Consider the following 16,556-nt stretch of genomic DNA (forward strand, 5'->3'; position numbering starts at 1 on the left):
GATATAGACAAACGAACTACACGATATTCTGTGTAGAAGTGACGAAAAGTCGGGGAAACTGATGAGAAACGAAGGGGTGTCTGGACATGCCACGTTCAGTTCAGTTCAGTTTCCTAACGCAGTTAAAATATGCAATTTGAATAATTGTGTATAGGGCCCTTAGGAGCTGCCTGTTCAAGGCGTTAAAGGTGTTCTCCTTTCACCCTTGAATGACTGAGGTTTGATTCCCCATCAGGAAGTCGAAAAATTTAAGCAACGAGTTTTCCACTACCGGAGGTGCATATAGTCCCGTGGTTCAGTTAGCCTAAAACAAAAAGTGAGTACGATGTTAATTTCTAGGGGCAAAGGCGATAAGTTCGGTAAATAGTTTGCTTTGGTAGGAGCGCACGAACATTCGAATACGGGTTGTATAACTGTAGCCAATTAAGGCCAATCATTCAGGACACATTCCTCACACGTAGAAGGAAATATGTTATCTGGTCAAGAGTCCAAAAAGGCTGTGTTTCCATGTTAGAATTCTTTTTCTACAACTGTATATATTACATTAATCATGGGAAACACACAGGGACAGAACTATCAGCATAACACATGAAACTCTTCCTTACATGAAATGTTCAAAATACCCTCCGTTAGCACAACAACCCGCACTCTGCGTGTGAGAAATGTGCCCTGAAAGTTTGGCCGTTGCACCCTGTATAATGTCACCACTTGTTCAGCACCAATCCAAGCATTAAGAGAATGATAGCTAATGTGCTCCTGTATACGAATAATAGGTTATGAATCAGTTGTGAAATTGCATGATTATCCTGTAATCGAAAGCGGTAGTTTAGGACAGATTGCACGAGCTCACATGCATTTCATTAGTAGTGTTATCATTCACTCACGAAAGAGGAATTATCTCCCGACTGCTAACTCGTTACGTTTCCACAGACCTCAAACAACAGCCAACGTTCGCAAATGAGACTATGTCATTAAACTTCTTACCATTCAACAGAAAGCTGAAAAAATATTTACATTGGTTCTGACCATGGAGAACACTGATAGCAGTTTGTCTCATAATTTTTTTCTTTTTTTTTTTTTTTTTTTTGCTAGCGGCTTTACGTCGCACCGACACAGATAGGTCTTATGGCGACGATGGGATGGGAAAGACCTAGGAGTTGGAAGGAAGCGGCCGTGGCCTTCATTAAGGTACAGCCCCAGCATTTGCCTGGTGTGAAAATGGGAAACCACGGAAAACCATCTTCAGGGCTGCCGATAGTGGGATTCGAACCCACCAACTCCCGAATGCAAGCTCACAGCTACGCGACGCTAACCCCATGGCCTATTCGCTCGGTACCTTCAAGATATCTCTAGAACCATTGTTTCGACACAAGCAGACAATTGTTACATTTTTATATGAGACTTTCGTTTTACAACTAAACTGATTTCTTTATCCTTAGGGGCCTGGAACATAGTGATCAACAGTCCCAGGTACTTGCTGCATGTTGTATGTGAAATATGGTGTCTGATTTGGTGCGTGTTTTTCATTGTTTGAGATTAGTCTTGACAAGGCAATAGCCATCGAGCAAATGACAGTCTCAATATTTTTCTGGAGTTGGAACAGTAAACAGCACAATATTATATTTAGGGGAACCGAGTTTCTCGAGTGCATGTATACTCGACACATACCCTTTCTAGGAAGACAATAGTGGTAGGTCTGAAGTACCAAACAATCACCAGACAATCCCTGCCTCTAACGTGGATCATTCATATGCGAGCACATCTCTGGTTACTATTAGTTTATAATAATAACACCGGACTGAGGCAGGATCGAACCTGTCACGTTGGCGTCGGAAGGCCAGCGCCTCAACCGTCTGGGCAACTCAGTTACTCTTAGTTATAACAGCGCGGCTGGTTCCAATTTAATGGCTGACATGAAGTTTCAAGCAGTTAGTGAAAAATAAAATAATTACGAGAATATCGCCTTCAGACCTTGAATACCTTGCCACTTTGATAGGGCATCATTCCCTGTACTTGCTTTGAAATACCTGGGATATCTGGCTATCCACAAGATTTCCCTACCTCAAAACATTTCAATAAAATACAACGTGGTTTGTTCGGATCACTTCACGTTTAATGACTAAGTAGACAAGCGAATACGTGCTACGTTCCTACGTTCTGTCCAAGTCAGAGCTCGTTTGTGTGCCCCCTAACTAGTTCGCGCGCAGCCCTTTGATGTGATGCGGGAAAACCGACAAGCAGTGAAACGCAAGGAACCTCGTTCATTGTCGTTCATGCTACGGGCTAAGTTCACCCGACTAAGTTACGAAGTATCGTCTAAATAGGAACGCGAATTGGTTACGTAACGATATTCGGTTGCAAGTCTGAACACGCCTTTACGTATCGGTAAAGCTAACGATACGAGGCTGACTTATTTAAGCACCTTCAAATACCACCGGAATGTGGCAGGATAGAACCCGCCAAGTTGGGGTCAGAAGGCCAGCGCCTCAAGCCTCTGGGCAACTCAGTTACTCTTAGTTACAACAGCTGTTCCTATCATCGGAATCCCTTCCTCTCACCTTTATTTTTAAATACACTAATGGCGTTCAGCCTCTGATGGCCACGCGGCCAGTATTTGCAAACTGACTGAGATACATATATACAGTAGATCTTCGTGGTTGAAAAGGAATCAAAACTTATAACTTAATACTGCAGTCTGATAAATATTGTGAAATTGCTGCGCATAATTGTGGAGTTAGGTTCCTCTTACCTTCCAGAGTATTGGTGGTGTATACCGATTGACTATAGTGTTCACAGCACTTATATCAAAGATAAGTATACCGGTACCTGGGAAGTTGAGATATTTTAATAATAGGCATTTAATATATTTCATTTATAACTACGAACCTAACAGTGATTAATAGGAATGTTCTACCGTTGACCACAGTGGCGCAGCCATTCAGCCGTTGACCTTCTTTCACAGGATAACGGGTTCGATCATGTATGAGGTCAATGGCATTTGAACCTGTTAAAAGGATACCTTCATGCCGCTGGCTTCCGACACCTTAAAGAATGCCCACGGTGGGGCAAAATTCCCAATTAAACAATTATTATTATTATTATTATTATTATTATTATTATATTATTATTACTTTTGCTAGTGCTTTAACGCCGTGCTAACACATTGAAGATTTTCGGTGACGCAAGGATGAGAAAAAGGATAAGATATGGAAGGTAGCAGCCTTAATTAAGGTACGAAAAACTACCTTCAGAGCCGCCGACGGTGGGATTCGAACCCACAGTCTCCCGAATGGAAGCTCACAGCTATGTGACCCTAACTGTACCGCAAACTCTCTCGCTCGGTATTATTATTATTATTATTAATCATTACTGACCCGTGGAAATCTCTACATCTCCAACTTGTGGAAATAGAACTTTCCACGGATTAAGGAACTGTCACCAAATGCATGACTCTTTGAAAGTCAGTCGACTTATAGTTAGATTAATAATATTAATAATAATAATAATAATAATAATAATAATAATAATAATAATAATAATAATAATAATAATAATAATAATGTGGTTATGAATACTATTGAATTATTGTATCCTCACTGGAAATGTTTGAAACCTTCGTCGACCTTTCTTAGAATGTGCATCACCTTCTTTGAAGAGATGAAAAGTATTCTATGCAAAGTATGACACGATAAAACTAGCAGCATTCATTTCCTAGGTAATATTCGAACCGGCAAGCCTTGGCCACGAAAGAAGGCATGTGTCTTGAATGAGAAATGAGGTCGGTAATTAACAAGTTGTTTGTTACCTTGACAAGTTTTCCAGTCGTCGCCCAGCATGAAGCCAGTGGGACACTCACAGAAGGCGCTACCTACGGTGTTGACACACAGATGTGAGCAACCCACTGTGCCTTCAGCACATTCATCTACGTCTTGACAAGTGTGGTTATCTGCTGCCAACTTAGTACCCGGTATTCCACGACAGCTGCACTCGTATCCTCCCCACAAGTTGTGGCAAGAGTCCTGACAGGGTCCATGACCATTGCGCAGAAGACACTCGTTCACATCTGGAATAAGATATTTTGAATTAGTACATTGATTATTTAATGCAGCAGTCAGAATTTGTTAATGCCGCAACTTTTGAGCAAACAGGCGGATGCTATTGTGTGAGAAAGTGGGTAAGTGATATTGTCATTTCCAGGATATGAAGGATGTACGAAAAAAATCGTCCAATAATTTTGGTCGTGATAAACTAGAACAGGGCCATGAGAACTGATACAGGTACGAACCCTCTAACACCCAGATTTCCTCCAGATTCAACTGAGGTAAGTAAGGTACGAGACATGGGGTCCAAATATCCGTTGGAATGCCTAGAAAGGAGCCCCCACGGTATCTTATATCACAGTTGTGTTTTCGTGATCTAGGAATCTAGGAAGAGCAGGTTTCATCAAAAGCTGGATGTCGAATTTTTGCACGAATTCAAGGTAGGCCTCCTGTTATCGTTGGAATGCAAATATTAAACTGGGACTAAACAGGAAGTCCGCGGAGACTCCCATCTGAAAAATTATGGTTGCAATACTTTGGATGAAAATTACAAGTTCGGGGTTTGGTTCCTATTCCCATTTTAATTGTCCTAACCCCTTCATAACCGCGTATGACTATTGTATAACATTATTCGTACACCTTGTAGAATATGTTACAATGGAAAGAATGAATAAATGGATGAATGAATGCACGTTTGAAGGAAGGAAGGAAGGAAGGAAGGAAGGAAGGAAGGAAGGAAGGAAGGAAGGAAGGAAGGAAGGAACGGACAAATAATATCACCCAGAATAGCTGTCGCAGCTGTGAGCTTGAATTCGGGAGACTCGTTGCAATATTGATAAGGTAGAGAATCTTGCGATGAGTCCTTCCTCAAGTGTAATAATTAAAAAACTTCAGGGATTAATATTCTGCCCTGGTGGTTCCTGCTGCTCTGGAACATTGTCTAATGTAGGCCAGTGTTTAGAATCTTCGACAATCCAAGCTGGTCCATTCTATCGTAACTCATCACTAGTGATGATGTGACAAAATTGTCTTATTAAGAGAAAAAGCCAGACTAGGGCTTCCTGTAACTTCTAGTAGATTCTGTGACACATATCACAGGTTTAATTAGTTTGTAGCCTAATATTCATTCCCGTATACCATCAAGTTTAAGGTTACATACGTCCCCATTGCGGAGGACATTGCCCGAATTTCGTTTCCTTTGTCCCCGTATGAAATCACTTGTCTCCAGATATTCCCGGATTGTCAGTGTTCATTATTAGTACTGTTTTACTGAGCGAGATGGCTATGCGGTTCGTGTCATGTAACTGTTTGTTTGCATTCGGGATGCAATGGGTCTGAATATCACTGTCGGCAGCCCTTAGGATTGTTTTTCGAGGATCCCCATTTTCACATCTTAACTAGAGTCAAGATCACTTCCTTCCTACTCTTAGCTCTGCCCCATCCTATCATCGTCTTAAGACCTGTCTGAGTCGGTGTGACGTAAAATCTATAGGAGATAAAGTAGTATGGTTTCTCGTCGACTAAAAAATATTCCATGACGTTTTAACTCGTCACTTTTTTTAAACACACGTGTAACGACGTGCATTGGATGAACTATTCGTAAATGTTATGGTTTCCCTTCGCTGCATTTTTTCTTGCTCTGCCCTTGGCTGTCTTTCTTGATCTGTTTACCCTCCAGGGTCGGTTTTTCCTTCGGACTCAGGGATCCCACCTCTACCGCCTCAAGGGCAGTTTCCTGGCATTTGCCGGGAGGAGAAATGGGAAACCATGGAAAACCACTTCCAGGATGGCTGAGGTGGGAATCGAACCCACCTCTACTCAGTTGGACTCCCGAGGCTGAGTGGACCCAGATCCAGCCCTCGTACCACTTTTCAAATTTCGTGGCAGAGCCGGGAATCGAACCCGAGCCTCCGGGGGTGGCAGCTAATCAAACTAACCTCTACACCACAGAGACGGACTATTGGTAGATCTGCTAAAATGAAATACAGTCTTTCAGGTTTAGTGTTCTCCTTTGTTGGTTGGAATCGAACTCGTGATCATGGGTCGGACACTACCACTGATCTCCCGAGGAAGCTAACTGACCAGTGAACGATGGGTACGACCGCTGTAAAATTCAACGTTTTTTATTGAAATGTTATGAATACATTATCAGAATGAACAGTAACAAACTAACTAAAAGAATTCTCAACCTGGCCCTTTCATCTAAAACCAAGAACAGCTGGCTTCGTGAAACTGAAACAGATCTTCAGGAAATCAACATCTTCGATGACATTGTACAGGACAGGTGTAAATTCAGAACCAAAATCGACAATCATCAATTTGAAGACAAACCCAACACCAGAGACACTATGAATCGGACAGAAGAACGAAGGAAGAAGCTCAGCGAGAGAATGAAGAGATTTTGGGAGGAAAAGGCCAACACATCAGCTAAGCTGGTTCATTCGAGCTCCTTAGTAGGGCATAACGATGTAGAAAGAAAAGTAATGGTGCATGCCATCTGTATAGGTTTGGTGGTGATCTATTGATGTCATAAATACCCAGTCCCCAAGCCAGGAGAATTAACAGTATTGGGGGGAGGTGTTGATAATGAAAACTGAACTGCGGCCATCGGAACAAAGACAAGCATTGTATCTTTTTAGCCACAAAGCCGGACTTTAATTTGCTAAACCTTAGACTACCATCTCCACTGATCAGCGGTTGAGCATTGGCAGTAGCAGAGGTCAGGGCAGCCTTGACAACATAGCAGGCTTCTCCGTTGGCTGCAGCTTAAAACGCTGAAGGATTGACGTTCACTAAAACTGTCGAAAAGGGGTCAAACAGGATTCATAAAGGGGGTGAATTTTTAAAATGAGTATATCTCAAAAATATTACACGTTACACACGTGAAATGTGGTATTTTTAATCTCTTTGAAAAATAAACTACTGCAACACTTTTCCGTTTTCGGAAAAATCACTTTGGGGGGGGGGGGGGGTGGTGGTAAAAAGGACTGAAAGAGGGGTTAAATTATTTTTATTAGGATACCGGTAACTCAAAATCTGAAGATATTACAGACGAAAATTGTGTAAGGAATCTCCTTTAAAAGTAAAGAAAAACGTATTTTTTGTTTTCATAAAATCCACTAAGGGGAGTGTAAAAAGGACTGAAAAGGGGCTGAATTATTTTTATGAGGGTACTTATATCTCAAAAACTGAAGATGTTACAGACATTAAAATTTGTATTTGGAATCTTCTTACAAAAAAAGAAACAGGTATTCTTTTAAAGTCCAATTAAGGGTGAGTAAATGAACTGAAAAATCAGTTTAATTGTTTGTCCGCCTCTGTGGTTAAAAAAATGAAATGACTTTTAGTGCCGGGAGTGTCCGAGGACAAGTTCGGCTCGCCAGATGCAGGTATTTTCATTTGACTCCCGTAGGCGACCTGCGCGTCGTGATGAGGATGAAATGATGATGAAGACGACACATACACCCAGTCCCCGTGTCAGCGAAATTAACCAATAGGGAACATGCATGATCCGGGGTTTTAATTAAAAATATGCTAATCTGATTCAAAATTTCATGCAGAATTCAAAAATGTGATCAGAATGTACAAATAATAACTCCAAACATGATAAAAATCTACGAAAATGTCACGTCACGCAAGTACGCGATCTCATTGGTCTGACGTCATCGTACAGGTTGACTGAATTAGCAGACGAAATAACACATAGTGTGCTGTGAGAAGCAGGATACACTTCGCGTATTTCTACTTTACGTTAGTGTCTGGTGTGGTTAAATTCGAGGTCTATACAATGGATAATAATCTGAGTGGTATATTTTAGACTTAAAATGAATCCTGCGCAGACAGTGAGGCAGAAAACTTATAAATGGTGTAGAGTTTCGATGTGCAATAGCACATCGCATACCATACCAAACAAATAGTTTATAAACGTTCCAAAGACGCTAAAACTAGGGAGAAATGGATTTTGGCGAGCCGGAGAAATGCTGGTGATATATCGGTAAAGTCTACAGTTTATTTTTTTGAAGATTTTTTTTGCTAGGGGCTTTACGTCGCACCGACACAGATAGGTCTTATGGCGACGATGGGATAGGAAGGGCCTAGGAGTTGAAAGGAAGCGGCCGTGGCCTTAATTAAGGTACAGCCCCAGCATTTGTCTGGTGTGAAAATGGGAAACCACGGAAAACCATCTTCAGGGCTGCCGATAGTGGGATTCGAACCTACTATCTCCCGGATGCAAGCTCACAGCCGCTTTTGAAGATTTTAACGTAAGATTAATTTGTTTGAATTTTCAAATCACTTTTCCATGTCAGCTGTTCTAGTGATAAAACTTTAAATTTTAATGCATGATGCTTTATTTAAATGCTTCAATTACATCTTGGAATATGAAAGTAATAAACAGTGCATTAAATAATGCTGATTATTAAAGTATTCTCCAAACCTAACCTATGTTTTGGGTGATCCATGTCAGGATAATAAATCAAAGGGGTTATGAACCATTTTGACAGCTCTAATTCTACCAATATATCTTGGCATGGGACAGTTATGTATGTCTTTATTGAAGAGCTTAATTTGTAAAGAAATTTAGGCTATATCTAAATACTCTATAATGTAACGAAGAATAGGCGTGTGCATCATGAAAGGAAACAACGTGAATTTAACAAATGTATAACTCTACACAAAACCAATGCGTGTCTGTTGGGGTCTTATAAGTTAACAATGCTCAATTATAATAATTATCATAATATTAATGAAATAAATAACATAATTGCACACAGGTGAAAATAGTGATGTAGGTGTTTAAAATATCCAACTTAGCCTAAGTTTTAGGTTATACAAGCCAAGTCAATAAACCGAAGGGTAAAAATACCGCGCGAGTTGGCCATGCGGTTAGGAGCGCGCAGCTGTGAGCTCGCATCCGGGAGATAGTGGGTTTTGAACCCCACTGCTGGCAGCCCTGAAGATGGTTTTCCGTGGTTTCCCATTTTCACACCAGGCAAATGCTGGGGCTGTACCTAAGGCCACGGCCGCTTTGTTCCCATTCCTAGGCCTTTCCTGTCCCATCGTCGCCATAAGACCTATATGTGACGGTGTGACGCAAAGCAAAAAAAAAAAAGTAAATGTCACGGCACCCAAAGACATTCCTGTATTGAGCGACTAAAATGTCACCAGGACACTTTTCTTTCCTGATATGCTCAGCTTGTTAAAAGCCAAATGTAATTAATGTTATTGGCTTCACTCCCCGCTAACTACTTCTACGATTTTCGGAGACGCCGATGTGCAGGAATTTAGTCCTGCAGGAGTTCTTTTACGTGCCAGTAAATCTACCGACACGAGACTGACGTATTTGAGCACCTTCAACTACCACCGGACTGAACCAGGATCGAACCTGCCAAGTTGGGGTCAGAAGGCCAGCACCTCAACAGTCTGAACCACTCAGCCCGACTTGTGAAAACTAGATGAAGTCATATTTATCTTTATCATGTTTAACATTTTCCCTCCACAAAGATATTTAATTCTCTTTCAAGGGACCCGGAAGTGGGTAGGCCAGTTGTCCCAGCCATAAATATATATATTTTTGGGAATGATAGATTATAGCCCTATAGTACTATGATCTTTCTTTCCTTCTTTCTTTCTTTCTTTCTTTCTTTCTTTCTTTCTTTCTTTCTTTCTTTCTTAATCAGTTTATCCTTCAGGGTTGGTTTTCTCTCGGACTCAGCGAGGGATTTCGCCTCTACCACTTCAAGGGCAGTGTCCTGGAACTTGAGACTTTGAGTATGGTGATGAAACTGGTGAGGAGGGCCATTACCTCGCCCAGGCGGCCTCACCTGTTATGCTCAACAGGGGCCTTGTTGGAGGATGGGAGGATCGGAAGGGATAGACAAGGAAGAGGGAAGGAAACGGCCGTGGCCTTAGGTGCCTGGAGGAGAAGTAGGAAAATACGAAAAACCACTTCGAGGATGGCTGAGGTGAGATTCGAAACCCTTCTACTCAGTTGACCTCCCGAGGCTGAGTAGACCCCGTTCCAGCCCTCGTACTATTTGTTTTCAACTTTCATGGCAGAGCCGGGAATCGAAACCGGGCCTCCGGGAGTGGCACACATTAACCACTACACCACAGAAGCGGACTAGTACTATAATGCTACCTATATGTTTATTTTAGTGCTGAAATCCGATTTCTTACTTTACTAATGCTGAAAGCCCGAAAATGTAATGCTATTCTTTAATAGGGGAATCAGTCTAGAAGGAAATGTTGAAAGTGATGTGATATCTATCCAGGTTCGTTGTTATCCTAATACTATGGGTTACAGTACATTGCACGTATATAAAAGACGCCACTTACAAACTTGCTTGTTATCCGCGAAAATCTGCGGCCACAAAAGTCACATTTTTCAAGAATGATGACATCTACACATGGTAGATTGTCTGACTGTGCTGTTTTGAACCGTTCTTCTGTCATTTCGAAGTTATTCGCGATCATGAATAATAAACAATCGGCTTTTAGCAACGGCTGATGCACAACGGCTGGTAGAGCTCCATGCGGTACTGGATCGTGACGTCACAGCGCGCCGCTTACGTCAGAGGCCGTTTCACTCGCCTTGCGGAAAGGCACTATTAAATATTTTTTTAATGGTAGAAAACAAGGCAACATACCACAATGTAATACGTTTACGTACTATTTCATTGGTGTACTTTTCAAAAAAAAAATTTTTTGAAAATGATGCATGTTCCCAATTATGGTTAAAATCCCCTACCCTGCCGAGAATCGAACCCGGGATCCCTGTGACCAAAGGCCAGCGCGCTAACCATTTAGCCATGGAGTCGGACGCCTCTGTGGTGTAGTGGTTAGTGTGATTAGCTGCCACCCCCCGGAGGCCCGGATTTGATTCCCGGCTCTGCCACGAATTTTGAAATTTGAAAAGTGGTACGAGGACTTTGCTGGCAAGACCTAGTGTTTGCAGTACACTATATCTTCTGGTGTGGGAGAGAACAAATTCGTTACCTCCATTGGCCTGTCTCAGTCTCATCCTTAGCTTTGACGATATGAAAGTGACCGAGGTATGGGTGACGCTAGTAATGCCATTCCTTATGCAGCCAGTCCCTGTTTGTTCATACGGTTGGTTGGTACGGGCATTTCAGTGGGTTCACTGAGGAAAGCAACGGAAAACTACCTCATTCCTCATTTCCTTAGTACGCTCTTCAGTAACGTCTGGGCCACCTTTGACGGCTGATAGAGCTGTTCGGGCTGAGCTCTCAACATGCTCAACATACGAGGACCCGAACGGGGTCCACTCGGATTCGGGAGGTCAACTGTGTAGAGGGGAGTTCGATTCCCGCCTCAACCATCCTCGAAGTGGTATTGCACTTATTCTCCAGGCAAATGTTGGGGTGGTACCTAACTTAAGGCCACGGTCGCATCCTTCCCTCTTCATTGTCTATCCCTTGCAATCTTCTCATCCCCCCACAAGGCCCCTGTTCAGCATAGCAGGTGAGGCCACCTGTGCGAGGCACTGGTCCTCTTCCCCAGTTTCATCACCCGAACAAACGTCTCACGCTCCAGGACACAGCCCTTGAGGCGGTTTAGGTGGGATTCCACGCTAAGTCCGAGGAAAAACCAATCCTGGACGGTAAACTGATTACATAATAATAATAATAATAATAATAATAATAATAATAATAATAATAATAATAATAACATTAACCTCCCCTTCCTGTCTTAATAATGTTATTTGTTCTACGTCCCACTAACTACTTTCTAAGGTCTTCGGAGACGCCGAGGTGCCGGAATTTAGTCCCGCAGGAGTTCTTTTACGTGCCAGTAAATCTACCGACACGGGGCTGTCGTATTTGAGCACCTTCAAATACCACCGGACTGAGCCAGGATCGAACCTGCCAAGTTGGGGTTAGAAGGCCAGCGCCTTAACCGTCTGAGCCACTCAGCCCGGCCCTTCCTGTCTTAGTTCGCCCGTTTAAAACCTAAGGATACACCACGTTATAATTACGAGACATGTTTGTACATTACATACGTACTATTTTTTCAGTTGTGTAGCTGGGACTACAGCAAGGAAACAGGTTGCGTGTTAAGAAGATCTTTTACCAGCGAACGATCTGATGCGGCAAGACCAGCGCCCGCTCTCAGCTACTAACATCTCAAGATGAAATATTATTGATATTTCAAAAGGCAATTGTTTGATGTAAGAATTAATTACACCTCAAAAAATTGTTAACAGTTTGACATTTTGTGTTTCGGGTAGAAACTACTGTAGTTCCATTTTAAGAATCTAAGTCGGTGCCAATATTTCCGTTATTAATAATCACACGAAAAAACGTAGCTCACTGCTTTACGAGCCCCTTAAAGCCATTTGAGAATATGAAAACAGAATGCTGATATATTGACTGGATTAGGAGTTATTTCGATGTAATGTCTTCGGTGAATAAACAATTATTTATATGCATATGCCTTTGTATGGTAAATTATTGTAAAATATTACTGTTGCAGTTCTCTTCCACAGTAAATACCGAGATTTGTGATGAAAATAACTCCCAAATTACGTCTCCCCGTGTTTGTCTGTGAATTCACTTCTGTGTATCATGGCTAACCGGTTAATGTACTAGCCCTTGATCGAAAGGTTCGCGGATTCGATTCCCTGTCGGGTTGGAGATTTTAACCTTAATTGGTAATTCCTCTGGCCTGGGTACTGGGTGTGTGTGCCACCTTCAACATGGCAATTCATTTCTAAATATTTTGAGTGTGATATAATGGAAGACTGCCTCTGTGGTGTAGTGGTTAGTGTGATTAGCTGACACCCAAGGCGGCCCGGGTTCGGTTACCAAATCTGCCACGAAATTCGAAAAGTTGTAGGAGGGCTGGAACCGAGTCCACTTAGCCTCTGGAGGTCAACTGAGTAGAGGGGGGTTCGATTCCCACCTCAGCCAACCTCGATGTGGTTTTCCGCGGTTTCCGACTTCTCCTCCACGCAAATGGTACCTAACATAAGCCCACGGCCGCTTCCTTCCCTCTTCGTTTTTTGTTCCTTCCAAACTTCTCATCCCCCCACAAAGCCCCTGTTCAACATAACAGGCGAGGCCGCCTGGGTGAGGTACTGTTCCTCATTCACAGTTGTAGCCCCCGACCCAAAGTCTGATGCTCCTGGGCGGTAGAGGTGGGATCTCTCCCTGAGTCCGAGGGAAAAACAAACCATGGAGTGTAAACGGATTAAGAAAGAAAGAAAAGGAAGAAAGATTTAGTAGAATCTGACGATGTTCTTTCAAGAACGATAATAATAATAATAATAATAATAATGTTATTTGTTTTACGTCCCACTAACTTCTTTGACGGTTTTCGGAGACGCCGAGGTGCCGGAATTTAGTCCCGCAGGAGTTCTTTTTCGTGCCAGTAAATCTACCGACACGATGCTGACGTATTTGGGCACCTTCAAATACCACCGGACTGAGCCATGGTCGAACCTGCCAAGTTGGGGTCAGAAGGCCAGCGCCTCAACCGCCTGAGCCACTCAGCCCGGCCTTTCAAGAACGATAATAATAATAATAATAATAATAATAATAATAATAATAATAATAATAATGGTTTTCCGTGGTTTCCCATTTTCACACCAGGCAAATGCTGGGGCTGTACCTTAATTAAGGCCACGGCCGCTTCCTTCCAACTCCTAGGCCTTTCCTATCCCATCGTCGCCATAAGACCTATCTGTGTCGGCGCGACGTAAAGCCCCTAGCAAAATAATAATAATAATAATAATAATAATAATAATAATAATAATAATAATAATAATAATAGTATTTGTTTTACGTCCCACTAAATTCTTTGACGGTTTTCGGAGACGCCGAGGTGCCGGAATTTAGTCCCGTGGGAGTTCTTTTACGTGCCAGTAAATCTACCGACACGAGGCTGACGTATTTGAGCACCTTCAAATACCACCGGACTGAGCCAGGGTCGAACCTGCTAAGTTGGGGTCAGAAGGCCAGCGCCTCAACCGCCTGAGCCACTCAGCCCGGCCTTTCAAGAACGAATCATGTCATTCTTTTTTAACAAGTTCCTCCTTTTTCAGGTAGAATTCTGTTACTGCAGGTTTTTTAATTCCATAAATTTATTTATTCAAAATTAGTTTCGGCAGACTGAAAAACCTAACAGATATTTTTTAAAATGCAATTTTAGAGGAGCAAATCATTGTATTCAAGATCATTGTAATATACTATGAACAACCAAGCAACAGAATGGTTCGTTACGCTTTAGAAAATAGCTGATGAAAATATAACAGTTAACTCACCGAGACACGTGCGCCCATTAGCAGCAAGCCGCAATCCAGAAGGACAACCGCAACTGTAGGAACCGGGTTTGTTGAGACAAAGTTCTTGACATCCTCCGTTGTCTTCAGTGCATTCGTCGATGTCTAGAACAAGAAAAAAATCATTCAATATCGTGTATTTTAAAAGTTCTCGCTATTATATTTTTGGTTCTAGGAAAGTGGATCTTGTGCGCATGAGCCAAAGTCCTTTAAATGAGGGATCAAGTAATCAAGTAAATGCACCAATGAGACCACGCAACTGACCAATATTTTTAGGCTTTGCAACATATTGCCTTTAGGACCGACGAATCTCACCAATAATTCCCATAGTAACAAACAATCTCGAAAAGATCATAGCATATGAACAACTTCCTGTTCCTGGAATTTACCATTATGACACTGTATATGTTGTATGTTTTTGTTTGAGTCATCAGTCCATAGACTGGTTTGATGCAGCCCTCTGTGTCACCCTATCTCGGGATAACATTTTTATTTCTACGTAACTGCTACATCCTACATCTGCTCCAATCTGCTTGTCATATTCCTACTTACTCTACCCTACCGTTCTAACCACCCACACTTCCCTCAAAAACCAACTGAAAAAGTCCTGGGTGTCTTAAGATGTGTCCGATGATTCTATCCCTTCTTCTCGTCAAATTTAGCCAAATCGATCTCCTCTCACCAGTTCGATTCAGTATCTCTACATTCATGATACCATCTATCCATTTCACTTTCAGCATTCTTCCGTAACACCACATTTCGAAAGCTTCTATGCTGTTCCTTTCTGAGCTAGTTATCGTCCTTGTTCCAGAACAAAGGGGCTGCCTGGCCGAGGCGGTAAAGGCGTGGTCGGTTTTGCCCGGGAGGACGTGGGTTCGAATCCCCGTCAGGAAGTCGTAAAAAATTTAAGGAACGAGATTTCCACTTCCGGAGGTGCATGTGGCCCTGAGGTTCAGTGAGTGAACCTCAGCCTACATGAAAAATGAGTACCAGATTAATGCCTGGGGGCAAAGGCGGCCGGGCGTAGAGCTAACCACTCTACCCCATAGCGTGCCGCGGTTAACAATGGTGGAAGCCTTTACCTTCCACTCCTCCAAGGGCCCTTATGGCCTGTACGGAGGTGACTTTGTCTTTGATCCAGAAGAAAGTCTTCGGAAACGTCTTTCTAATTCCTATACCAATGTTCGAAGTGAGCAAATTCTTTTCTTAAGAAAGGACTTCTTTGCTTGTGCTAGTCTGCATTTTATATCCTCCTTGCTTCTGCCATCGTTAGTTATTTTACTACCCAGGTAACAATACTCATCTACATCCTTTAAGACTTCATTTCCTAATTTAGTATTTCCTGCAACACCTGACTTCGTTCGACTGCACTCCATTACTTTTGTTTTGGACTTATTTACTTTCTTCTTGTACTCCTTACACAAGACTCTGTCCATACAATTCGGCAATTTCTACAGATTTTCTGCAGTCCCATATAAAATAACATTATCGTCAGCAAATCTCAGGGTTTTGATTTCCTCTCCTTGGATTGTGATTCCCTTCCCAAATTCCTCTTTGATTTCCTTTACTACCTGTTCTATATAAACATTGAAATGTTGGGGGGACAAACTGCAGCCTTGCCTCACTCCTTTCTGGATTGCTGCTTCTTTTACAAAGCCCTCGACTCTTCTCACTGCAGACTGATTTTTATACTGATTGTAGATAATACTTCGTCCTAGATAGCTGATCCAATTCACCTCCAGAATCTCAAATAGCTTGGTCCAATCAACATTATCGAATGTCTTTTCAAGAAGTACGATCGCCATGTATGTGGGCTTATCCTTCTTAATTCGATCCTGTAAGATCAGACGTAAAGTCAGGATTGCTTCACGTGATCCTACATTTCTTCTGAAGCCAAATTGATCTTCTACTAACTCAGTTTCATCTTGTTTTTCCAATCTTCTGTAACTAATACGTGTTAAAATTTTGCAGGCGTGAGATACTAAACTAATGGTGTGGTGGTTTTCACACTTGTCAGCAACGGCTTGCTTGGGAACAGGTATAACAACAACCTGCCGAAAATCGGATGGCACGTCTCCTGTCTCATACATCTTACACACTAAATGGAATAACCTCGCCATGCTGGTTTCCCCTATCGTAGTCAGTAATTCAGAGGAAATGTCACCAATTCCAGGTGTCTTGTTCCTATTTAGGTCTCTCAATGGTTTGTCAAATTC

At 42.2% G+C, this 16,556-nt stretch overlaps 1 protein-coding gene across 1 annotated transcript in view; it reads right to left on the bottom strand.

Annotated features, from left to right (window-relative positions):
- Nucleotides 1-16,556, bottom strand: part of LOC136863557 (fibrillin-2) — a 618,768-nt gene that overhangs the window by 275,555 nt on the left and 326,657 nt on the right. The window contains exons 3-4 of the mRNA XM_067139937.2: nucleotides 14,323-14,445; nucleotides 3,806-4,063 (exon numbers count right to left, since the gene is read on the bottom strand). Coding sequence (XP_066996038.2) covers nucleotides 3,806-4,063; nucleotides 14,323-14,445 — 381 coding nt within the window. The remainder of the gene's footprint in view (nucleotides 1-3,805; nucleotides 4,064-14,322; nucleotides 14,446-16,556) is intronic.

Source organism: Anabrus simplex, chromosome 2 (genome assembly GCF_040414725.1).
Source record: "Anabrus simplex isolate iqAnaSimp1 chromosome 2, ASM4041472v1, whole genome shotgun sequence".
Lineage (NCBI taxonomy): Eukaryota > Metazoa > Arthropoda > Insecta > Orthoptera > Tettigoniidae > Anabrus > Anabrus simplex.